Raw genomic sequence first — 26,609 nt, 5'->3', positions numbered from 1 at the left:
CATGTTTCTGGATATCTATACTGGTTCAAACAATCAGACGGTGCTGTACCCATTACTATTGTGCACATGTTATACACCGAACTTCTTCATAAGGTTGAGCCAAATTATTTCAACAATTTTACAAAAGATCACCTGGTCATGGAGCTCTTCAGCAAAGTCACCACCCTAACAATTAAGCAAGTGAAATTTTCTGATTCTGGCTTCTACTTTTGTGGAACTACAGATTATGATATGAAATTTGGCAATGGAACCAGGCTTGAAGTAAAAGGTAATGTTTTTGAACCTCTCTCACTATACTCTAGTTTTTATTTACTGTTTATATCTCTTTTTTCTCCCTTTGCCATTAATAGCAAATGTTGAAAAACACCACAATTTAAATACAATTGTGAATCCCACAATGATAAATGACTTGCCAGCTGTTTTCATAACAGAAAAGAAAATTACACAGGAACCTCAAAAAAGGGTATGTTATTTTACTTTCAATATTAAAGTTAAAACTGCAGGTTTTTAATATATGAATGTTCTTGTTTAATCTCTAATCAAATTATGGAGGAAAATAAATACATAAAATGTTATCTTTGTAGCATCGCTTTAAAGGTTTCATTAAAATGATATCCACTCCTTTACAGATCATGAGCAATCACCCGTGTCTGAGGAGTGTTCTAGAGACATCTATTTCAAACTGACCCTTCTATTTGGTGGAATAATTTCTTTTACATGTATCATTTCTCTTATTTTGGGGATTATCAGGGAACACAGAAGACAGAAGCATAAAAAAGGTAAACTCTTTTCACATGGTTAAAAAGATCAAGTTAAATCACAAATACGGAATGAACATTACAAAAATGGCTTTGGACATAATTTTAAAATCTCGCATTATCTTCAGAGCAACTGATTTTCTTTTTCTCTGCTTTGTGTCAGTCGCTGAATGTCAAGCACAACAGCATGATTTTACAAGGTATTATTTTACACTAAGGGCTGAGAAAAACTATTTTAAAACAACCCCAGTTTCACCATAGACATGAAAACAAGCAAAGTTTTATTTTATACCAGACCACACTTTCTTTTCTGTCATAAAGAACAAAATATATAATCTTTATATAATCTTCTATGAGCCATTAATTACTGCTATATGAGGGGTTTTGTATAGATTTGTGTGTGTGTGTGTGTGTGTGTGTGTGTGTGTGTGTGTGTGTGTGTGTGTGTGTGTGTGTGTGTGTGGTATCAACTGTTATTTTATGATTCTGAATAAAAAATTTGATTTCTCAATTAACTCTATTGGCTGCTAAGACTGGAATAGCTGCATTTTCTACTTTCTAAAGTAGAATTTATTTTGGAGGATAAGAAAAGGAAAACAGTATCAAAGTTGTTATATTACCACCTTGATTCGAATCTTGACATATACATGTTTGTACTTCTTTGCAGGAAAATGATTCAGTAGAATATGCTGCTGTGTATTTCTCAAACCAAAGACCCAAAACAGCAGGACGACATACTGAAGACCCAATTGCTGTTTACACTGATACTATAGTATACTATAGGCTAGTATAGTATAATATAGTACAGCACTATAGTATAGAAAAAAATAAACCAAAGGTAATACATTGATATGTTTGAGTTTTACTTTTTAAGTACGCTTAATTATTTTATTACCTGTGGTTTATTTTTAACAGCTAAATAGTATACATGTTTAAATGAATGTAATTATTGAGGTGATCAGGATCTGTATTTTCTTTGCATTGCTGTACATAATGGTAAAGTTTATTAAACATTTTTTGCAGTTTACTTCGATTCCTGAAATTAATTTAATCTGACTCTAGATCACTCTAGATCAAGTCCTTGAATTTATATTCCAAATAAACATCAGTGTTTTATATTGAATCTCAATTTGGATGCATCTTAAAGTGTCACACTGGCCATTATAAAAGGATTTCATGGTCCCAAACATATCAGTTTTGACCAGTCACAGACTATTCTGTTAACTAATAATATTTAAAGTTTTTTTCTTGCTCATAACCAATAGCAGATCTGCTTAGTCACTTCCATACACTTCAAGTCAAATGGTTAGGCAGAAAGCTACAGTCCCGACTGAATGTCACATGATTCATTAAACCCTGGACCTTCAGAGAATTAAAATCAGCATTAAATCCAGTTTAATAATTTGTGGTCCAGGTTAAATGTCTGTCAATAATAGAATTCAGAAATTATCAATAAAAGACATGTTCAAAGAGACTATACATTAAATTCAAGCATGCGTTTTAGTTCTTTGTAAACCTGCTTTGGATCAATTTATTTTCAAAAGTACTATGGAGAATGGAGAAAAGATGGGGTGCTAAAACAGTCAAGAAATCATCACTCCATTATCAATATCTGATCAATAATGACACTCATTTTGAACTGGAAATACTATCCTTAGACTCGCCTGCTGATTGACAGGTTTGTCATACTTTGATGTAAGCTTAAGCCACACCCACTCACATTTCCTCATCTTAATTTCCTTTTTGTTTCTAGTCTGATTCAGTGCAGCAATGGTTCGTTTAATCATTTCAGCGCTGTTGATCTGTGGCATGGGTAAGCATTACATCACTATAATTACTTCAATTATACAAGATTAATGAATAATTAATTTAAAAAAATTGTAAATATTAGGTGTGAGATAGTTCTATATGCTTTAAAAGTGTTTTGGTACTTTTTGGGACCATTTTATTGTATGTTACCAGAGTTTCAAATATAAATATTAAAACATTGTTATTTTTCTTTTGGGTCTAGGCTTGTTTACAGCTGTTAAATCATCTCAGGTAGTCAATTTGTCAGCTCAGCCAGGAGAGAACATCACTATTTGGTGTCAGCACACCTCAGTAACGGGAAAAAACGTGCACTGGCTCAAGCAAACAAACAATTCTGTACCTATTGCCATTGTATACATGATGATAAACTACCAGCTTAAGGAACTACATGCTAATTATTTAAATTATTTTAAACAAGATCATATTCTGATGACTCTGGACATCAAAAACACCTCCCTGAGAATTTTGAATGTGGATGTTTCTGATTCTGGTCTGTACTTCTGTGGTTGGGACAACTGGGTGATGACATTTGGTGATGGAACAAATCTAGACATTAAAGGTAATCTGTCCTTATCAGTAACACTCTTGTAGTGGAATTTTTTGCTTCATGTCTAGCAGCAAAATATTAAAAATACATGATACAAATACATGTGGATAAGTTTTAATATGCTAAATGACTCTTGACTTTTATTGTGCAGAGAGGAGTGTTACACCACTGCAAAATGAAACAGAAATAACAAATAAAGGTGTTTAATATCTGACTTTCTGTAACACTCATAACATTCAAATACAATAATGCTTCTGAGGAACTACACAAAAGTTATTTAAATTGTTTTCTGAATGTTGGTTTGTTAAAGTGAAATGTGATTTAATTTGAACAGATCTCAAGAAGAGCCCGATTTCTACAAGAGACTGTTCTGAAAACATATTTTATAAACTGACCTTTATTTTTGGTGGTATTATTGTTATACTCATCATCATTCCGCTCATTATTAAGATAAAGAACAGAAATATGCAGGAAAAAGGTAACAGTGAATCTATTCATTCAGAAGATTTACATACATCGCTGTATGTATATCATTTGTATAAATAACTGTGCAGTGATATAATTGTAAAAAAAAAAAAAGAAGCTAAACCTATTGTTGTGTGTGTGTGTGTGTGTGTTTAATTTGCTGCAGATGCTGATCACCATGAAATACAACTTCATGAGGTAATGAGGGTAAATATCCATTCTCTTAATGTGTAAAAAATTTGAATCCATAAACAAAAACTTTTTTACATTGTTCTTTTACTTTTACTTAGTAGTCCTCTAAAATCTGCAACATGTATAGTATGTATTGGGAAGAAATTATGTACAATTGAAATTAAAGACCATGCTGACCAGTGTACAAAAAGATTTAAAAATGCAAATCTCTGCTATTCAAAGGAGTTTTGATGAGAAAAGTTATAAACCATAAAATAACTTTTCTAAAATCAGTGTTTTTAAATATGTTTTTCAACTAACATCCTTCAGGTGAAATATAGTATGTTAAATATTGTAAGATTCTTTTGCATACAGCCTGAGGGCTTTATCTGTTTAGCTCTTACCATGTCTTTAAAAAGGACAGCAGGGTTGAAATAATTTTGTGAGAATACAACTCTTGAGCAGAACAACGCTCTGTCATAGGGAAATTTAATATGGTTAATTATTAAAAATAAAAATAAGGCACACCAAAAAAAAAAAAATAATAATAATAATAATAATAATTTTATATATATAATGAAGTAAAGCTTCAGTATCTTGCATTCTGTATGTGTGGGGTACAAGCAACAATATCAGCTAGAAAAATAAAATAAAATTGAATAAAATAAAGTTAAATAAATCCACATTGCCTGACTATTTCCTAGCTGTCCCCAACATCAGAATTAGAAATGAATTAAATATTTTAACACCAGAGAATGTATCTGAATGCTAAGCCTTATATATAATTCTTTTTTCTTCATTCTTCATGCTAATTCTTCATGCTAATCTGGTTTTATTCTGTACATATTTGAATTTAATTTGTTTTTAAATGTAGGTTAAGTAATCTTTTAGTCTGTTGCAGGAGCCTCATTCATCAGTGTATGCTGCTCTACAGTTCTCAAAACACGAATCCAGAAGAGCAGTCAGAAATACAGAGGAGACAGATGTTGTGTATTCTGCTACTAGATAATCCAACAATGGCACAAGGTCAAATATTGTAGCCTACTGTAATGTTTAAAAGCCATATGTTCATAAAGACTCTAATATTGAAACACTATTACTAATGCCATACATTTAAAGTGTATTGTATGTGAGCTCTGCAATGTTTAGTATTTTTGATTCAAAAAAAGTTGTGAAGATCAAATGCATTTGAAAGTTCTAAGAAGTTTAATTTAGATCTGTTTATATTTCCTGTCATAAAAGCAGGCCCTTTCTCAAGAGGAGGGGGTTGTGAATGATATCATTTCCCTGAAAGGAAGAAGCTGTTCAGTGTAGAATGAGACGTGCTGAAGGGAACTTCAGCAGACCAGATTACAAAGCTGCAAATATACACACTGAAACACAGATGTGCAAATTATTAAAATGACTATAAACGGTACACACATTTGACAACAATTTAGTACTGAGCAGCAGCAGTATAGCCTGATCATTATGAATATTGATATTACTCATGACAATTTAAAGATAATGTTAATAAAACAATGTTTAAATCTGATTAAATGTGTATAAACTATGTTAAACGCTTTCTTAAATGTGTGTGTGCCAGTGTGTGGACCTGTTAGTTTGACTGTTTTCCACCAACCAGTCTGCCCCCAGCTCATCACTCACAGCCCTCACTGCAACTCAACCACACAAACACCACACTACATGCCTTTCACACTACTTTCCATAACCACAGACAAAATAACCCTTGTTTTTAAGTGAGGTGATAAGTCACATATGAAATAACTTCAATAAAAAATACAGTTGAGGGTATTATTATGAGACAGCAATGAAAAAAAAACTAAATTTTAAATTTAAACTGAATATTTTTAATGCTTATATATATATGTTGCTGTTGTATTCTTGATTCTTGATTGATATTGATTCTGATTGCAAACTAAACATGAATTTGGTGTAGTGTCAAGAGGTCAGATTAAAACAGATGTCCTTAAAAATGTTATTATTATTATTATGTATTAATAACCTGCCATGCTGAGTGAACCCCCCTACTGATGGCACTAATAATAATAAAAATGTCAAATTAAAACGGCACTAAATTCATAACTACACTATTTCAAATGTGATTTGTTGGCTTTCAGAGCATGTTTTTGTTCTGTGCAGCCGCTGCATTATCAACATTTTGATTCAAAACAACAACAACTACTAAAAAAAATGGCATTTCCAGGCAAAACTCATTAATAAAATCTAAATCTTTGCTCATGTTCAATGGCACTCATGTTTAATGTCACTTTTCTGCAGTTCAAAACATGTTACAGGCTCCTGGCCAGCATAAACACTGTAGAAATACTGAAAAAGGTCTGATCATTTTCTGCTGGGAAATTATCCGTTTAATTTACAGAAAATGTATTCAACTCAACACAATAAAATATCTAATTCAAAACATGGGTAAAACAGCTATGAAAAAAATTTTTTTACACACTTTTCTTAGCCTGAGGAAAAGAAACAATATTTTATATTAATAGTAAGGTTCTTGTGAAGTTTAGGTATTGGGTAGGATTAGGGATGTAAAATAAGGCATTAATATGTGCTTTATTAGTTCTAATAAATGGCTAATAGTCTAGTAATATGCTTACTAATAAACAACTACAACCCGAATTCTGGAAAAGTTGGGACGTTTTTTAAATTTTAATAAAATGAAAACTAAAAGACTTTCAAATCACATGAGCCAATATTTTATTCACAATAGAACATAGATAACATAGCAAATGTTTAAACTGAGAAAGTTTACAATTTTATGCACAAAATGAGCTCATTTCAATTTTGATTTCTGCTACAGGTCTCAAAATAGTTGGGACGGGGCATGTTTACCATGGTGTAGCATCTCCTTTTCTTTTCAAAACAGTTTGAAGACGTCTGGGCATTGAGGCTATGAGTTGCTGGAGTTTTGCTGTTGGAATTTGGTCCCATTCTTGCCTTATATAGATTTCCAGCTGCTGAAGAGTTCGTGGTCGTCTTTGACGTATTTTTCGTTTAATGATGCGCCAAATGTTCTCTATAGGTGAAAGATCTGGACTGCAGGCAGGCCAGGTTAGCACCCGGACTCTTCTACGACGAAGCCATGCTGTTGTTATAGCTGCAGTATGTGGTTTTGCATTGTCCTGCTGAAATAAACAAGGCCTTCCCTGAAATAGACGTTGTTTGGAGGGAAGCATATGTTGCTCTAAAACCTTTATATACCTTTCAGCATTCACAGAGCCTTCCAAAACATGCAAGCCGCCCATACCGTATGCACTTATGGGGAAGTCGTGGCCTAATGGTTAGAGAGTCGGACTCCCAATCGAAAGGTTGTGAGTTCGAGTCCCGGGCCGGCAGGAATTGTGGGTGGGGGGAGTGCATGTACAGTTATGGGGAAGTCGTGGCCTAATGGTTAGAGAGTCGGACTCCCAATCGAAAGGTTGTGAGTTCGAGTCCCGGGCCGGCAGGAATTGTGGGTGGGGGGAGTGCATGTACAGTTCTCTCTCCACCTTCAATACCACGACTTAGGTGCCCTTGAGCAAGGCATCGAACCCCCAACTGCTCCCCGGGCGCCGCAGCATAAATGGCTGCCATCACAGTGTGTGTGTGTGTGTGTGTTCACTGCTCTGTGTGTGTGCATTTCAGATGGGTTAAATGCAGAGCACAAATTCTGAGTATGGGTCACCATACTTGGCGGAATGTCACTTCACACTTATGCACCCCCATACCATCAGAGATGCTGGCTTTTGAACTGAACGCTGATAACATGCTGGAAGGTCTCCCTCCTCTTTAGCCCGGAGGACACGGCGTCTGTGATTTCCAACAAGAACGTCAAATCTGGACTCGTCTGACCATAAAACACTATTCCACTTTGAAATAGTCCATTTTACTGGACCATGTTCACATATGGCTTCCTTTTTGCATGATAGAGCTTTAGTTGGCATCTGCTGATGGCACGGCGGATTGTGTTTACCGACAGTGGTTTCTGAAAGTATTCCTGGGCCCATTTAGTAATGTCATTGACACAATCATGCTGATGAGTGATGCAGTGTCGTCTGAGAGCCCGAAGACCACGGGCATCCAATAAAGGTCTCCGGCCTTGTCCCTTACGCACAGAGATTTCTCCAGTTTCTCTCAATCTTTTGATGATGTTATGCACTGTAGATGATGAGATTTGCAAAGCCTTTGCAATTTGACGTTGAGGAACATTGTTTTTAAAGTTTTCCACAATTTTTTTACGCAGTCTTTCACAGATTGGAGAGCCTCTGCCCATATTTACTTCTGAGAGACTCTGCTTCTCTAAGACAAAGCTTTTATAGCTAATCATGTTACAGACCTGATATCAATTAACTTAATTAATCACTAGATGTTCTCCCAGCTGAATCTTTTCAAAACTGCTTGCTTTTTTAGCCATTTGTTGCCCCCGTGCCAACTTTTTTGAGACCTGTAGCAGGCATTAAATTTTAAATGAGCTAATTAAGTGGATAAAAGTGTAAAATTTCTCAGTTTAAACATTTGCTACATTATCTATGTTCTATCGTGAATAAAATATTGGCTCATGTGATTTGAAATTCCTTTAGTTTTCATTTTATTAAAATTTAAAAAACGTCCCAACTTTTCCGGAATTCGGGTTGTAGTTAAGAGACCCTAAAATAAAGTGTTACCATGTTTCTATACATAATTTTATTGCAGTGAAACGCAAGCATCAAAGTGAAGTGCAGACAGCTGTGATATGGAAACCCTCCATAAACAGTGATTATTCAAGTGAATTTTTTATATTATTTATTTATTGCAGTGGTTCAAAATGTGCTACATGCAAATAGGATATGGTACTTTAACATGCCAACACATAATTTACTTAGATGTTCTTTACCTGAAGGTGCAAGTTAAAAGAAGTTTAACAATTTGTGGGCCAGGTAAAATGTATCATGTGAATAAATAGAATTCAGAAATATTTCATATTTCTTAAAACAACGTTCTTGTTAAAGCCCATTTGTAATATCAAATGTTAATAACCATTTGCTTTCAACTAATGCTGCTGTTAAAACCAAAATCACATGACCTACAGCAGGGATGTCCAATCCTGCTGCTGGAGGGCAAGTATCCTACAGACATTAGCTCTGACCAACTTTAAACTTGCCTGAAAGTTTGTAGTTGCTGGATCCAAAAGCTGAAAGTTGTTGCCTTCGGAGAATGCATTCCAAGGTAGGAAGGCATCAATGCATGACCGAATCCAATGTTAGCTTCACTTCCTGTCTCCTGAGATGCCTTCATTTGATTTTTGAAGGCAGCATAGATGTATCCTTTGCTGCCTTCCATTCTGTGACAGTTGAGCTAAAAAAAATAATAATAAACATGGCACTGGTTGTAACATGTGACACAGTTGTGGTTTGTGGTCATGTGTATTTAACAAGTCAGCAACAAGTCAACAGCCTAAGCTTTCGAACACAGCCTGTGAATCTGAAGGCCTTGGCTGTGCCTGAAATTGCTCTTATACCCTTAAATTGGCCACTTTTTGAGGGAACAGCCATTTTTAGTGGTGTCCGAAACAAAAGTGGACATTTTCGAGTGCACTCATGCAATCCCATAATGCACAGCAATAGTGAGTGTACAACCGATGTAGCAAGATGATGTGACACTAAATACTGAGGTATTGACTGTTGGAAATTCAGCCTTGGGGAGCATAAGAACTTTCAAAAACATTTTAGAAATCTTACTAGTAGAGTAACAAGTAGAGTAAAATAACAATATAATATTTTTACAATTATATTATATTATATTATATAGTTTTGTATGTATTTGGCCATTTACGCACAATAACGCGCAGAATTAAATTAAATTCAATTTTATTTGTATATCGCTTTTTACGATACAAATCATTGCAATGTAACTTTACAGAAAATTCAGTTTCTACAATATTTAGTAGTAGCTTATCAGTGGTGACTGTCAGTTTATGTGCATATGGCAGAAATTTTCGGAAAAATTAATATAAGATGTAGTCAACCAGACAATGAACATTATTAACAGCAATTATGTTATTCCAGTGTTAGCATCATCTGAGGTCCTCTGAGGGGTTGGCATCATCTCTTCTCGGGTGTTCTGGAAAGACTTAAAAGCATGTGCAAATTATAAATTATACATTCTGTCATCTGTTATGTGTAGAATTACATGCAATACCCGCTATCATGTGCCGAAATAGTCTCCTCTGAAGCGAGCATCACTGTAGACACTTTGTAGACTAGTTCACAAAAAAATAAAAGTACGCATCTGAACTGGAGAATAACCGAGGCTTAAATGGGAAGCAAATCAGTGTTATATTACATCCCCTACTGTGTTATTCATATGTATGTCTGTCTGCACTATATTTGTACTTTCTTCTACACCGGAAGATCCTGTCATCAAGTCAAATTCCTTGTGTGTGTAAACATACTTGGTAATAAAGCTCTACTGATTCTGACTATACACCTCCCCTTTAGGAAAAGGCTGGACAGCCCCAAAGAAGGGTTTTCATTTTTTAACATATGTGTCAATGCCATCAGGATTATCTAGCATTTTTACCTTGTAATTAACCATGTTAACCTGTGAAATCCACTTCAGCATGACCTTGCCATAAACTTCTGTATACACCAATGTCATGGCTATTGGGCAATTTCATCGTGATGTTGCTTGCACTGCTCGCCTTTGCCTCCAAACTCTCTCTGCATTCACTCTCTTAATTTCCCCATCACTGGTCTATAAATGAGGAAAACAGTGAGCTATAACTCAAACATCCTGATTTTTTTATTACCAACCCCCTCAACTTTACTTGCTCTCTGCTTATATTGGAGTTCTCAACCTCATACCCGAGAACGTTGTCCCCTAGTGTTGAAGAGAAAAACTACAGTAACTGTACATTCAACATTGAACTGTAACACTATTACATAAAACTGTGTCACTACAAGATGGTTAATATGTAAAGTAACTGGCATCAGTTATCAGTACAGTCACTGGTGAGCTGAACAGTCAATTACAGAAAATTATGTTCTGGATAGTCAGAATTAAGGGCTAAACTTAAAAAAAAAAATAGGCCTACACACTGAACTATATCTTACTGGAATATGTTGATATTAAGTACACTGAAAAAAAATATATTAAAAAGGAACAGCAAGTAACAATGAATTAAATGTGAAATATTTAAGTAGAATGACTGAAATAGTATTTCTTTGTGAAACATAATCCAGTAATCTTTGTTCTATTTACAACTTTGAAAAGTCTTCTTTTTTTTCTTTCAGTGTACTTATTTGACAAACTCTCAAAGATACTTCTGTTCACATTTCTTTTTTATATGGAACTTGATATGAAACTTACTCTGATTTGGATACTCTTTTTCTTTTTATCTTTCTTTAAAACTGCAACAATTTTGTCTGTCTCACATCACCCAGTGTGAAGCATGTGTAAGTTTGTACTGCATGTGTGCACACATGAACAAATTATTACTCAAAACACCTCAGGCATATAAGAACACAACTGGAGTTGAAAACATTAACATTTATTTATTGATTAAGTGGTTATACATTTCATGATAAATATGGTCTTTTATTGTATTATTGGCAAAGATACTATGATTCAAATTGCATTTCTATACATAAATACAAAATCTGAGGTAGGGCCTCAAGGATTAATGACATTTAAAATAAATTATGCCTTTACATATATGTTTATTTTCCTCTTTTTATGCATTTTGTTTTTTTTTTCTGGCACAGGATTTAAAATCTAGATATTTTTCATATTTATACTCTACAATTCAACTCAAATGATCCGTTGGAGGTACATATCTGTATCCATAGGCAGATTTCCCTCATGTAAAACACACAGAAATATATGACATTACCCAAGTAATAAGACATTTTACCTATGCTCCGATAGGTCCACAGTAAAGTGCCAAATGACACGACATACATTACAATATAGACTGACCACATAATGACTGATTGGAAGCTACTCTGAATCATTATTCTGAAATACACATAATAGTTTATTACCAGAGGACATCTATAAGGCCAAAGGTTACCTGAAGATGTCATATAACATATTGACAAACATCAATAATGACCACTAAATGAAGGATGAGTGGCAGTATCTCAGTCTCCTAAATACACAGAATAATATATTTCATTTCTTCATATAGGCTATTTGTATACATATATGTCTTTTCTTTTAGAATATATATTCTTTTTTAAACTTTTTTTTTCAGAACCCTTTGAGAAGTTCTCCTTCTTTGGTTGCCTACTGCCCAGTGTCACCCTGTAGGTAGGAAGAGGTGGTAAACTCAGCTGCAGATGCTAAGTGAGGGACACATTTGGGAAAAAGGAGTGTAAAGGGGAAGCATACATGGACAAATAATCCACATCAACACAAACAGCACATGCAAGACTGTTACCTATTATTTTTTTCCCACAGAATTTTTGTTAAGTGAATGGCTTGTAACAATAGCTCTGGGACAGATGACAGCAACACAAGGACTAACAGAAACTCCATCCAGAACCTCAAATATTAGAACGATCGCAGCAGCCGTCTACTATTCCTGTGCTTTGTATACTGTTTGTTGTGCTACTTAACCCAGAGCTTCTATTTGAGTACAAATTAGCTCTTGTGTATACAGAAGAAACAATTGCAATGTACAGGAACCAAGCCCTATGAAAACCTAAAACTGACTGCCAGGCTGCATTTGACCACTTCTGGATGGTCGGATAAGTATAACTCTAAACATTAATTGCTGCATATTATTCCACGCATTCACACATACACACATATACTAAATAGATTAAATATGTATCAGAAAAAACATCTCTTTTGTGACACTAATATACTGAGAAATATCTTTTTTCCTTTTTCCGTTTTATAAATGCTTTATATTCAAGGTGATTAGTGTAGTATCTGCATATTACATGGCTTTTGAAACACATTACTCCCAGGCAAAGTCTCAGTGTTATTACTTGCATTGCGTGGGCAGTGTGGCTCTTTTCACATAATACTAACTAAACCATTTCCATAGTGTTAGTCATTTAAGTATTCATGTTGAACTAAAAAATATATATATATTATTATTATTTTGGCTTTTTTTTTCATTGTGGTGGTGAACAACCACTTATTTTATGTAATATTTAATCAAAGTGCTTTATGTAGTGCTTTGACTGATCAGCACAATTAACCAGAAATAAAAACTGCCTAAAGCAATACTACGAAAGCATATAATCTGTAACCATATTTACAGTCCATTAGAAATGGAACACTAATTATAAGATATGTAAGGATTCAAATTGTCATTATGGCATAATATATTGAAAGTGTGCATTTTAACAAATCTTATAAAGAATTGGTTAAATGTAGGGCTGCACGATAATGGTTTCTTTGCTCAAAATAAACATTTTTCATTTCACCAGAAAATGACACTTTCACATAAACGCAAATCAAGAGAAAGTCAACTCACACAGTTTGCTTGCAACAAACAGCACAAACGGCTGCTTGAAGGAAACCAGACTGGTTGTATTGCACTTTTTTTTAGCAGATTATCTCAGTAAAGATCTCTAAACTCCAACCTAAATGTTTGCAGGTGTTTTCAGCTCATCTGTACTTTTTCCTTAATGTAGAGAGAGCATGTACACATAGTTGGAAAGACTAAGTAAACCATGTATTGATTTATGAAAAAAAATATTAAAGTCTGGCAACAGCAGCCATGAACAGGATCATGTCACCAGTGCAAGATAATGGAAATGCTAAATTAAACGAAGGTTTTCAGGATAATAACCAGCAGGGAAAATATCACAGGCGATAATGCGTAATAAAATTTGAGAGAAGCAGAAATCGCAACCACAATTAAAATACGCTTCAGCATGCAGCCCTAGTTATATGAGAATCACATCAAGTTTCCACAAGCATCAAACATCTAATGAGGTTGATGGAAAGAAGTAATACCTGAGACCCTGTTTCATGAAGATGAACAGACAAACAGGTGCAAAACATAAAAAAAGGAGTGTGGTCCCCCAAGCACAGGATTTCAAACTGAAAAACATTTGTTTTGTTTTCTTCTACTCTACATATCCTCGGCAAGCAGTGGTTAAAAATACATTTCTAAAATATATACTTTTTATCAGACGACTGGTTTGCCACACATACCACACTCCTTGTTTTTTTCTCTACTTTTCTTTTGTGTACTCCACTATAACTGCGTACTGCATAAGAATAGGATTCACAAAGTCAATAAACAGATCACGACACAAACTCGAAAGCATACTCTAAATATTAGTATACATATATAACTGCTAGCTGGCCGTTGAGTACTACTCTAAACAATACTGAAAGGTAATATTACAGTTTTGCATGGCTAAGTTTTCTTTGAAGACAGGAATGGATCTATACTATTGGAGCTTACACTTTGAGTTTGGATTCTATAACACTGTAGAGATATTTCTGATGGGTTAGTAAAAGAGTAGGAGAGCTTATCATTCACAGAGACTGAAATGTGCTCACTTCCCTCCATAATGTAGTATGATTGGTTTAATTAAAACTATACTAAACACTATTCCATAAATAGAGGAAGTCTGAGGCACAAGGTATAGCTATGAGTGGACACAAGTGGAGAGCGATAGTACCATACCAGAAAAAAAGTTTTAGTTCACTGTGCACTACTCAGCAGTTTATCTCAGTATGTCTGCTACATTTAAGAGATGACAAGCAAATAGACAAGAAATATAAATGCTATTCTCCTTATTTCTTTTCTTTTTAACATCAGCAGTCACTTCAGAATGAAAACAATTAAAAACAACCACTGCATGATGAACAATCAGTCAAATATTGCCTCAACAGTTGCAACTGCATCACTATATTGCCTCTGAGAAAAAAGTTCAGGGATCAGTGTTTCAGAATGTGTGTGAAAGACCTCTACTCTCAGACTGACAATGAGTTATTATTCAGAAAACAACAAAATCATAGGGAGTTGTCTGTGCTTTCCACCTGAAAGACCCCTCTAATAGTGCCAGAAGAGGGGGAATATGGCTGAAAGAGAACACTATGGTAAAAAGGGGAGGTTGAATGGGGAAAGAGTTTGACGTGAGTGCTGGTCTCACCCTCAGAGGCCTTCAGGGGATCTCACACTCACAGGCAATTCAATTATTGATATTGGGTTGATAGCTGGAAATCTTTGGGGGGAAGTTTGAGGCCAAGAGAGTTGGTGCCCAGAGGGTCAGTCATGTTCTTGTAGCGTTCCCCGCGGTGTTTCATCAGGAATGGACCCCAGTCGGGCTGAGGAGAGCACACCAACTTCAAACGCTGTAGAGAACGAGAATGGTTGTCAAAATTGCATGCCGGGTGCAAAAAAATTCAATAAAAAAATAGAATTACTGAAAAAGTATCACTTTGATTGATTATTTTGTTGTTAACATTGTACATGTGCATAAAACATGTTGTTTTATATGGGATTTTGATAATTGTTTTATAATTATTATGCATCCAAAAATGGAGTTCTTATTGATTATAGTAACACTGTAAAAATAAAATTTTCATTAATTTAAATAAATATTAAACAAAATAATTGTTTAAATCCTTACACTTATTTTATTTCAGCAACATTTTTCATTTTTATTAATTTAAGCTTGGTGAACTTTAAAACAAAAAGATAAACCTGAAACTGAAATAAAATTAATAAACTATAAAGGCAATTACGATTAAAATATTAAATTAAAAAATAAGAACTAATTCAAAATAGTAGTAAAAACTATAATACTATTTTAGTAATACTAAAATAACGCTGTCTTTCATTCCACAGGACAAACAAAGAACTAATGATGGCATAAGGTGATTTAAATGCTAAAAAATGCTGGGGGTTTGAGAGAGAAGGAAAGTTTTTGAAAACACTTTTCCTAAATTTTAATAAACATGAACTTAATAATGTTTAGAACCCATTTATTTAATAAATAGCAGTACTGATACATTTTAAATAACCTTCAAATAGAAAACATTTCTCCTTTACCTCAGTTAACGATCCAGGGGCAAGGTACATCTTAATAGCAAACATGATGGGAATCCATATGACAGAACAGATGACCATAAGCCAGCCGAGAACCATAGACCAGGTCGGATAAGTGTAATCCTCATATGTCATCACCTTCCACTGGTACAGACTGAGTGCCAAAATAAACTAGAAAGAAAGAAGGAGGGAGAAAGAAGGTCAGTGGCAGTACTAGTACAGTTATGGTACAGATTAATGTGTGCATGCAATGTGAGTCACGGCTATCTGCAGGAATGGTCATCAAAGGAATAATGTGGGCATACTGTAAGAATGGTTGGTGTGACAAAGGCCCAGCAGATTCTCCAAAACTTGTTTGGCTGAAACCCAATCATCATCTCAATGTCCTCACAGAACCGCTGTAGGCCTGCTCCACAGATACAGGAAAGAAAGAAAGAAAGAAAGAAAGAAAGAAAGAAAGAAAGAAAGAAAGAAAGAAAGAAAGAAAGAAAGAAAGAAAGAAAGAAAGAAAGAAAGAAAAGATGTTGGTGGTTGACGTTGCATGGTGACGTTGCAAAACCTATACGAACTACTGTAATAACTTTAAAAAAGGACTAACATGCTTAGCCTGCCTTTTATCTTGAACCTATTCATTGCTGCCTGCTGGTTTATTTAATTATTTGTAATTTGCTTTTTTATTACCTAAAAAGTTTGATTCCTGCTGTGCACTAGAATAAATTACTGGAGCCCTTAGTCAACAAATAATCATAATTTCGTAAACTCACCATAAATGTATGAGATTCCAATCAGTTCGAATATGGCAATGATGACCAGAGAGTAAGAGGCTGCAAATGTGTCCACCAGCTGAAGCATGTACATTCCACTCTGTGAGGGCAAACACACACACATATGCACATTTAAACTTAAAATAAAACCTAATTTAAAACTCGCCCAGTTAATCACCTTAATTAAAAAACAAACAAACTAACAATCATTCTAGACATTTCCAATCATCTGCTTTCGGGAATTCCACTGCAGTCTATTTACTTTCCTGTTTAGTTGTTTTTGTTTTGTTTTTACCAGAGAGCTGCTTTAATAAGTGTCCTATGAATGTAAAGTTTTAGATGTTAGGAATAAGAGTACACGTCCTACCTCATTGATCATGGGGAAACCCAGCACAAAAAAGGACAGACAGCAAACCAAAGTGAACTGAGGCTTGTGTTTGCGCAGGTACTTGGGGAACTCATCAGAAACAGACGTCACTATAGTTTCTATGGTGGCAAACTAGAGAGGAATGAAAGTGTGAACGAGAGTGATTCAGGTATTTATTGTATCTTATCCTGTAATCAAAGAAAACACTGTAAATCATGCAATTTATGATTTCCATTACCATGGTATCCAGACCAAGTGTAAGCAGCATGAGGAAGAAGATGATGGCCCAGAACGGTGACAAGGGCAACCTAGTCAGAGCCTCTGGGTAGACCACAAAAGCAATCCCTGGACCTATACAAAAAGAGCACATTAACAGACCCAGACTAATGAATGTATTTTAGGACTGATGATAGTAAAAGCAATGATAATGTAATGAGTTGTGTGTATCGTTACTAAAAACAAAACAAAACAAAAACAGCAATCTGATCATAGTTAATCATAGTTAAGCAGCCAGAAACATGCATTCGTACAACGTACCTTCATCGGCCACACTCTCAATCGGGACTTTGAGCTCATGAGCCATGAAGCCAATAACTGAAAAAATGACAAAACCAGCAAAAATACTTGTGGCACTGTTAGTACACGTCACAATGAGAGTATCCCTGTAAAACAACAGACACACAATACATCATGTAATCTCAAATCATAAGTCATTATCATGAGACACAGATGTTATTTTGAGCAGAGGTGTCTATTGAATGTGCACAATGCCTAGCACAGATAATTTTGCAATTTTAGTTTTGAAAAACAATATTTATCCTCTTGATTAAAGAGACTCATTTGTACACGTTTGCGAATTCAAATATTATACTGCATTTATTTGATCAAAAATACAATAAAAATAGTAATATTGTGAATTATTTTTGCAATTACAAAAAAAAAATCTATTTTAATAGATTTTAAAGGGTAATTTATTCTCCAGTCTTCAGGGTCACATGATCCTTCAGAAATCATTTTTATATGCTTATTTGCTTATTTAACATTTATTAATCTCAGTTTTTAAAAAAAACTGCTTAATATTTTTGTGGAAAATGTGCACATTTGATACATTTGCACGTTTTACATTTCTTTGATGAATAGAAAGTTCAAAATAATAGCATTTACTTGATATACAAATTCGTTGTAACCTTACAAATGTCTTTGCTTTCACATTTGATCGATGTAATGCATCCTTTATGAATAAAAATTGCTTTCAAATAAAAAAAAAGAATTTTAACTAACATTTGCCCCTAACATTTGAACAGCAGTGTATTCTAAAGTGACAGCCCTGGTTACCTGTAACAGTTGTTATGAAACTTATTGTAGGACGACAGAGTTATAAGACCACCCCATGCTGCAGACAGAGAGAAGAAAATCTGTGTAGCAGCATCCTTCCACACCTAGAGTTAAATTGAAAGAGAGAAAAAAAACAAAGATAGATTGATGGAGAAAGAGAAATAAGATGGAGGACAATATATTAAATATTGTATAATCAAATATAATACATAAAAATACACCATTCTCTTTATTACCTTGGCATCATTGAGTTTTTCCCATTTGGGTGTTATGAAGTAAAGGATCCCAGAACCGGCTCCGGGTAGAGTGACCCCTCGGATCAACAGGATGACCAACACCACATAGGGGAAGGTGGCAGTGAAATACACCACCTGAAAAAAGACACATATACAATATACAATTAAAAACAGTTATCACTCAAAGAGAATACTACTCTTTAGTAATTTATCTAAGAAAAAAAAATCTAATCATTTGGCAATCTTCTGCTTATCTTACAGCCTTAGAAAGAATTATTAACCCATCTAATATTTATTGTGCCTAATCAGTAAACACACATTTACTTTGTGATATCAGCACTAGTTCCACTTATTTTCTGATCATTTACAGTTAAAGTTACCGTCTACACTCTTAAAAGGTCATTCAAAACAGGGGAATTTTCTAGAAGTCAGCTTTGCACCAGACCAGAGAGAGGCCTGCTGTACATTTCTCTTTTACCAGATACTGTAAAGAGAGGAGAAAGTAAGGAGAGAACAAATTCAACCTGTATTCTTACCTTCCCTGAGGACTTGATCCCTTTAGCCAAAGAGGCATAAACAATAAGCCAGGCCAGAAAAAGACAAGCAGCCAGGGGCCAACGGATGTCACCTGGGTATTCAATACCCTTCGAAATATGCAACACATTATACCTGTCAAGAAAGCAGAGTGATTAGCATCCATTTAATCTACAAAATTTCACATGCACCACCTCGAAATACATATTACTGGAAAAGCATACTTACTTGAAATATTCCTCACTAGGGCTGACATAGGTTTTATTGTCCGCTGTGACATTTAAGAGTTTACTTAAATTCCCAACAGCATTTGCAGATAAACAGAATGTAGTATTCTTCATTGATGTGATGTTTCTGTCCCTTAGTATACAGGTGTCTGGCCAGAAGAAACAATGAAAGAACTTGGAATGAACGTGAAAAAAAGTTCCTGTTTTCCATCGTCATTCACTGCCTAGTTGAAAAAAATTATTTAAACAAGTGCTCGAAATCAATCAAACGTCGTACAAATAAGCCTACACAATTTAAACACAAATCAACTGCAATACTGTACACAATTCTGATTCAGTCGGTAGTAGCGCTACTCAAACCGGCCACCAGGTGGCAGTGCATCTCACTGCGGCACTGCACCAACTCTTACAGTAAATTTGTCAAGCAAGCAGATTTTCTGCTGAATTCACCAAAAGCACGACATTGAGAAACGGGTTTTAAAACTAATTCAAACATAAACATTTCTGAGAATTAAAACAAATGGATCATACAACACCAGAGATTTTATTCACATTAGGTTTTAGGAAAAACTCGTTATGATAAGTAGCAAACATCATTTACTTCACCAATGGCACGTTTCAGTGTGACACAATAAACCTAAATTCAATAAAAACACAAAAGCTAGTCATGCTGCATGATGGTACTACAATAAAATAAAAAAAAATAACTTGGTTTTACAATTTCTGTAGCTGACCAAAAAAAATTAAATAAACAAATCTGTCAAGTCATCAAATAAGAACTTTTCGCATAATGAGAAGGAACAACGAGAGCAGGATGACACTGAATAACCTAAATTGAGCAGTAGGCTACTTAATTCCTGAAATACAGGTTGCGCATTGCGCATTTTAGTTAGAAAAAAGAAGGGGTGTTGGGGGTGGACTGACAGAGAGAGAGAGGAGAGAGAGAGAGAGAAATAGAGAGAGAGAGAGAGAGAGAGAGAGAGAGAGAGAGAGAGAGAGAGAGAGAGACTCATACTCACCCAAAAGCAGCATGTCTTTGTCTTTGCACTCGACGGTGTTCCATTCATTTTTACAGGTGGCCCATGGCAGTGTCCCCTTCAACGAAGCGAACAGGTAGTACAATGTCCAGCACATAATAATATTATAGTATATGGCTATCAAGACAGATATTATCAACATGGCAATCCCGCAACCTATAATAACAAAATGAAACCAGATAATAGAAATTACACTTAAAGCAGTCGGAAAGTCTATTACCATTTCACTGGAAACACTAATGTAACACAAACATTGCTCATAACAACGGAAGATCAATTAATAAAGTAACGTCGGTTTACCTTGTAGAGCTGGGATTGCTTTCCATACTGACACAGGGCCTTGGCTGGCGAACTGACCCAAAGACACCTCCAACAAAAATATAGGTATTCCGGCGAGGCATAACATGATTAGGTAAGGTATCAAAAATGCACCTATATAAAAAAAAATAAATAAAGAGAGAGAGAGAGAGAGAGAGAGAGAGAGAGAGAGAGAGAGAGAGAGAGAGAGAGAGAGAGAGAGAGAGAGAAACCTTTGACTCATGAGTAGTGCGTCTTTTAAAAAAATGAACAAACCTATTCAATTTGAACTTAAGATTTTTTTTTAATTAACATAATATGTTACAAAATATTATTTTATAATATTACAATTAGATAACGTAGGCTATAACAAACTTAAATATAATGATAAAATAAAATAATATATATACACTACTGTTAAGTAGTCCTATAAATATAAGGTCTATACCAAATAATAATTTTTTTCGTTGCCCTTATAATTCGTAGGCTACATTAAAATTAATTCCGTCTAATCTTAAACGAATTTTGAATTTCATAGCAGAAAATAAAATAGCCTCTAACAAAAGTTTATATGTGTGTATTTTTAAATTACATTCCGGATTTCTAAACTACTCGTTTTCGATTAAAAAAATCGATCTGTAGTAGAACAAAAATGTTTCCTAATATTTTCTATTATGCTGTCCCTTAATTATTTCTCACCTCCACCATTCTGAAAAGCAAGATATGGGAATCTCCACACGTTTCCCAAACCCACGGCATATCCCACCATGGACAGAATGAAATCCAGTTTGTTGGACCAGTTCCCCCGGGCCTTATTCTCATCTCCTCCATCATCATCATCATCATCATCCTGGAAGAACAGTCCACTATAAGAGTTTAGGATGATCGGACGCGGGCTGCATTCTCAGATATTACATTTTTAACTATTATGACAATCATCAAATTATGGGTCATTAAAATTATTGTTGTATTAATATGTCCTCACTAAAAATAAAAAATAAAAATCGAAATGCTCCCCCAACAACAGTGACCAGGGATTAAAGGGGTCGCTCTTGACTCTGATGAAACACCCCAAAGGGAATTGTACCATAAGCAGATTCTTATGTAACACATTATAACACATTATCCTGCAACACAACCAGCCATCAGAAACCAATCTCTGAGGACAATAAACCTCACAAAACACAGCTTGCATGCACAGCTCAGCAGATTCATTTCAAATAAAGCAAATGATCTGAGGGGTTTGTTTCATTAACAATGCAGTATCCTAATACGTATTCAGGTTCCTTCACACATGAAGGACATTTCACTGCTCGTGAAAACAGCTGTAATTATTGTGCTGTCAGAATAATCACCATAACGGTTCAAATCTTTCCAGACTGGAAACAGATTTTGTTTCGCTGCTCACTTTTGAGAGACTTAACGGACTGAAACATTTCTTTGACTTAGGTTACAGCACAAATGACAATAGCCGTCTTTGGTTTTTACTCTTGAAGAGCATTGAATAGAATATATAGCCGAAGCAAACCCGTTATCTTACACAGTAAAAACGGCGCAAATTAGGGGGAAGTACATACAAAAGGCTCGGGTTTTTCATATAAGTGCAAATATGTTTCAAAACGTTTCAGTAACGGTAAAATCCCGCAAAAAACTACAAGTTAGTCGCAGCGCATGTTTACCTGTCGCAAAAGACGCCAGCTAATAGATTTCGGCTGCGAGGTAACCATAGCAACAGAACGCCGCTCCAAATTACCGTACTGCTTATCACTTAGTGTACATTTCAATATCACAATAAAATAATATATATATTATTTTGCGGCGCCAAATGACAATTTCGGCCGAGAACCTCTAGAAACTCCAACCTTGATCATCATTTTTCAAATTTTTTTTTTTTTTTAATGATTATTCTTATTTTTACAAACGCAAGTGGGTTAAAGAGCCAAAGGTCTCACGAGCAAAATTTAAACTGTAAAGGTTGTAACGGACAAAGCTGCGGCTGGATGCCTTTAGTTTTACAATGCAGTAGCCTACACGACTCTTAAAACAGAATCTCCCAGTTTTTGTTTTTGCTCAAGACTCTCCCCATTTGAAAGCTTTACGCTTGGGGTTGATTGGCTGAACCGGAATGAAACGCTCATCAACCACTTACCCCGGTCACCGTGCCAGGCAGAACAGATGTAGTGCCATCTGTACCCAGGATGATGGTGGTCTGGCTCATGGAGGTCCAGTCACCGGTGGCGTTGTTATGCTCCGCCGCGGTCCTTACAGCACTTTGATTGTTAGACATGAAGTCCGACGTGGCTTTACCGGTCGAACCATCCATTTTACCGGCTGAATCCTTGCGTACGGCAGAATTAACGGGAGTAAACGTGGGTCCAGGTGCAGCGTTCTTAAACGTCCCGTATGCTTTATTGGCTTCCATTTCGCACGGTTTATTTTCCGAAGGACAAAAAGTTTTCCGTTCGTTTACAGGCGGCGGTTGGGGCACCGGGTTCCCGTTCTGCGGTTTGTTTGTAGTTGTAGCTCCAGCCGCTCCCCCAGACGGCTGGGGCGGGATAATGTTTGACGGTTGTCTCAACATTTCCCCTTGCTCAGAAAAATCCTGCAACGTTAAACACACATTAGTCAGGATCAGTATAATTAACGTAATAATTAAATGCTATTTAACGCCTACAGTCTGCCAACATTTTTACAGAAACCTACCCCTAGGCAAAAATGTTCACGCTTTCATAGCTATAACTTCTGCAGTGTATTTTATGCTAGAGCGTTTCTGGACATGTCTGCCCCACTTCTTTGATCTTCAGCTCACGGACGGTAGCTGTTTGCTTCTTGCGTTTACCATTAGAGAAAGATTCTTTAATTTTACGCCTCATTTACCTCCTGTCATTCAACCCCGGCACATCCCCTGGTTTTATGGGCAATAGACAAGCTGCCGGGCTCGGCCAAGGCTTTCCCCCCTGCGGCAGGCACCAGTCCCGGTGTATGTATGTAACGTTAGTGCAAACCCGGAACATTGCACCAACAATTAGCCTACATTGCACTATAGCAGAACACTGTCCTAAAACCCTTTTAAAAACATGCTAAAATACTCTGCTATCTACATATCGAAAGCATACCCGTCTGTCATTCTTTAAATATCACTACTAGTATGGTTATACATTTGTTTGTTTTTTGTAAGTTTTTTTTTTTTTTTTTTACATATTGTATAGGCTAATTAATATTGCCATTGAAAAGGCGTAAAAACGCCTGCCAGAAAGTTTCAGCACCGTGGATAGCGACATTGCGTTCATTAGTGAACTTACAAATAATACTATTTTGTTCCCTAGACTGTTCTAAATGATTTAACTGTTCACAGCAAAAACTTGCAAAGCGTAAAGTATTGCATGTGCTGTACTTACCATGTGTGCAGAGTCAACAAATGTGGGTTAATAGCAGAAAACAGCTGGAAAGACGGCAGGCAGCTTGAGTTTGGCTGCAAAGTGCAAAGCTTTCTATATCTCCGTGGGAAAACCGGGTTTGCGTCAGTGCATGGCAAGGTACCCTTCGCGTGACATTTTCTTGATAATAGGGCTTTGATAAATCATTGGGCTCCAATTCGGATTTTTAAAGGGGCAACAAGCGAAGACGTGAGCTCGCGACACACGAGGCAGCGCGAGACTACGTTTGGGGACGGACTGGCTCGTAACTGATTAATAAACTTGTCCCTCAGGACTATGTAAAGATGTTCATCTGACGCACGCAGAAGATTCTGCAGACGCAGGCGTCGTGAGGACTGCATAGATGACCGGCACCTATACATCAATCTAATGTCTTTTCATCATACCATTTTATTAAATATAGATAACAGGCCATTTTTGTGTTTTTAATTATATCTTATCACACTTAGGTTATTTACACGCAATACACAGATCAGCGTCTGGACATTTTTTTATTTAGATAAGGTCATGGAAATATGATTTCTGAACGAAGTTGCTTATATTTTACATGAACGACTGTCTACAACCAAGCAGTTGACTTTGAATTTGATGAAACCCCATTATAAAAACTTCATATTTTCTATAGTACGCTATTTGAGTAATTGCATATCTCATGGTTCATAGTTCACACGTCAAACGCACACGTATCCTTATGCGTCACCGGCACCCACATTGTTCAAGTGTGAAAAGTGGGCGAGGTTTTCAGAGGAGTGGAGGCACTCATTTGTTAAACTTTTACGCAAGACAAAGGAGTAACTTTCTATTTTTAGCCATGTAACCACAGTGCATTGAGCATCCAAGCATCATACCCCGGAGCAGCAATTGTTTTTAACAGAGAAGTACAGAATTGAACATAGAATCTTTATGAAATAATAATTATTAGTCAGAATACATAATAACTTGAATGAATAACTTGGACACACATTAGGCTATATATACCAAATAACAGATCACGCAGCCTGCATTTAAATCGATTCCCACTTGAATACTGAGCTGTTAAAGATTATGTAATGACAACATCTGATTAAAGTTAATATCAAGTGCCCAACCAGTTAATCAAGAAATGTAATAACGTCGGAAAGTTCCTCAGTCTCGATATCACTCTATGCATGCACGCTGCTGCAGTGACCATCATAAATCTGCGGCCGCCTGTGATAAGCCACTATACGGGTGCATTAGCTCTTCGCTCTGGGTTTAATTGCTTTGTCAACAGAGAATAATTGTAATTGATTTCTGCTTCTCTTTCCGTGTCACCTTTATTTGTTCTCTTTAAAGCACGTTGAAGAGAAACACTGTAAGCTTTAAGTTAGAAAGAACCAACAGTAAAAACACGTAGGCTAGTCTTTCAATGACCTACGGGTTTAACACTTAATGAATCAACGAATAATTCAATTTATCAGGATATTCATTTCAGTTTCAAATTAGGAACTGTCTTGTGTTGAATAAATTTGTTGTATTCGGGTATTTTCCGAAATTGTTTTGCTTTGCCATAAAAATGACATAGTGCACATATTGGGTCTGATAAGGAATGAACGTTAAAAGAAAGCAGGTCTCTCTACTTTCTTTCACCCTATAATTAATTGCTTAAGATAAGATTATGCATCAGCTGATGGTCATTTGTCTTGCTAGTATTTGTTGTTAAAAGAACATAAAACGTGAATATTAGAGGGCCTTAAACAAAAAGTCTCAATAATGATGATCAGTTTCGCTCCTTGCTATATGGACATTTTTTATTAATATTATTATTTAACACAATAGCATGAATAAATGCTGGTTTCATATTAGAATGAGGGAATTTATTTATTTTTTTTAATGAATTGGGACATTGCACACCTACTTGCTGCAGCGTGAACGCGGACTTAAGGGGGGAAGATTGCCCACAAGTGTGCATATTGGGAAATTCTACACACGGAAGTGAGCTGGTACTTAGTGCCTTATACTAAATCATACTTGAGGCAAAATTGTTCGTGACTTTTCTTAAACAGCATTTTTGATCGCAGACCCCAAATATTGCTCACTCAAACAAAGTCACGTCAAACATTTCCATTAGCAGATAGGCAGTGGATTTGTTAATGACTATATTCTAAAATTTTCAGCACAAAAGCAGTTTATTAAGCATGAGGCATCACAGATTGCCATTCAAACAACAAGCTTTTGTTTATCTTCCTGGATCCCACATATTTTAAGCTAACTAAGCTAATATTTGAGGCTCCCCCTAGTGGACAGGTCCTGATGTTACGCGGCTCGCTGAAAACTTTATTCTGATTGGTTAATCGTGGCAATCAGAGGTGACACATTTCTTCATGACAGCTGTCAATGGAACAGTGCTATAAAGGCAAGATCTTCTACAATATCGGCGTGCTTCATTTGTCTGCTATCACTTTGTGAATCGGTCTTTAATATTTCAAGCCTAATTTGTTAGACATACGTATGCAAATGACGTAATTGAGAGATGGAGTAAAAGTTTTTTTCTTTTAAACCGGTTTGTGGAAAAAATTGGTCTTTCCATATCTGACTGCCTTCATCTTGCATCTCTAACTTTTGTAAAACAAAAATGACTCGGGGGAATTTATGGTAAAAATAAA

The 26,609-nt window shown here is 35.6% G+C and overlaps 1 protein-coding gene and 2 long non-coding RNA genes across 4 annotated transcripts; 2 read left to right on the top strand and 1 right to left on the bottom strand.

Moving 5' to 3' along the window:
* Positions 1 to 350: 350 nt before the first annotated feature.
* Positions 351 to 950, top strand: LOC132096613 (uncharacterized). Its single transcript, XR_009422603.1, has 3 exons — positions 351 to 463; positions 630 to 779; positions 922 to 950. It is a non-coding gene; the product is annotated as an uncharacterized LOC132096613 (long non-coding RNA).
* A 1,560-nt stretch (positions 951 to 2,510) lies between these two features.
* LOC132096608 (uncharacterized) lies at positions 2,511 to 3,662 on the top strand. The gene is made up of 4 exons (XR_009422602.1): positions 2,511 to 2,571; positions 2,770 to 3,126; positions 3,266 to 3,313; positions 3,449 to 3,662. It is a non-coding gene; the product is annotated as an uncharacterized LOC132096608 (long non-coding RNA).
* Positions 3,663 to 13,439: 9,777 nt separating this feature from the next.
* On the bottom strand, positions 13,440 to 24,287 carry LOC132101986 (sodium- and chloride-dependent glycine transporter 2-like). Of its 2 annotated transcripts, XM_059507198.1 has the most exons (16): positions 23,947 to 24,287; positions 22,698 to 23,150; positions 21,248 to 21,398; positions 20,552 to 20,683; positions 20,234 to 20,407; positions 19,216 to 19,363; positions 18,990 to 19,122; positions 18,454 to 18,588; positions 18,218 to 18,321; positions 17,420 to 17,544; positions 17,121 to 17,233; positions 16,883 to 17,014; positions 16,516 to 16,615; positions 16,057 to 16,157; positions 15,755 to 15,922; positions 13,440 to 15,054 (listed from the first exon to the last, which is right to left on the bottom strand). In XM_059507198.1, the coding sequence occupies exons 1-16, from the start codon at positions 23,947 to 23,949 to the stop codon at positions 14,896 to 14,898; spliced, it is 2,331 nt and encodes a 776-aa protein (XP_059363181.1). In that variant the 5' UTR covers positions 23,950 to 24,287; the 3' UTR covers positions 13,440 to 14,895. The 2 variants fall into 2 exon arrangements, with proteins under 2 accessions (XP_059363181.1, XP_059363187.1); XM_059507204.1 differs by lacking the exon at positions 23,947 to 24,287 and having other exon boundaries at positions 22,698 to 23,320.
* Positions 24,288 to 26,609: the final 2,322 nt, after the last annotated feature.

This window comes from Carassius carassius, chromosome 2 (assembly GCF_963082965.1).
Source record: "Carassius carassius chromosome 2, fCarCar2.1, whole genome shotgun sequence".
In the NCBI taxonomy this organism is placed as follows: domain Eukaryota; kingdom Metazoa; phylum Chordata; class Actinopteri; order Cypriniformes; family Cyprinidae; genus Carassius; species Carassius carassius.
This window is presented reverse-complemented; position numbering and strand designations above follow the sequence as displayed.

Excerpts from the sequence above, each read along its gene's own strand:
- LOC132101986 (XM_059507198.1), bottom strand. Across the intron at positions 17,545-18,217 it reads TTTCATAACAACTGTTACAG|GGATACTCTCATTGTGACGT; the intron begins GTAACCAGGGCT and ends GTTGTTTTACAG. Across the intron at positions 15,055-15,754 it reads CCCCTGGATCGTTAACTGAG|CGTTTGAAGTTGGTGTGCTC; the intron begins GTAAAGGAGAAA and ends CGTTCTCTACAG.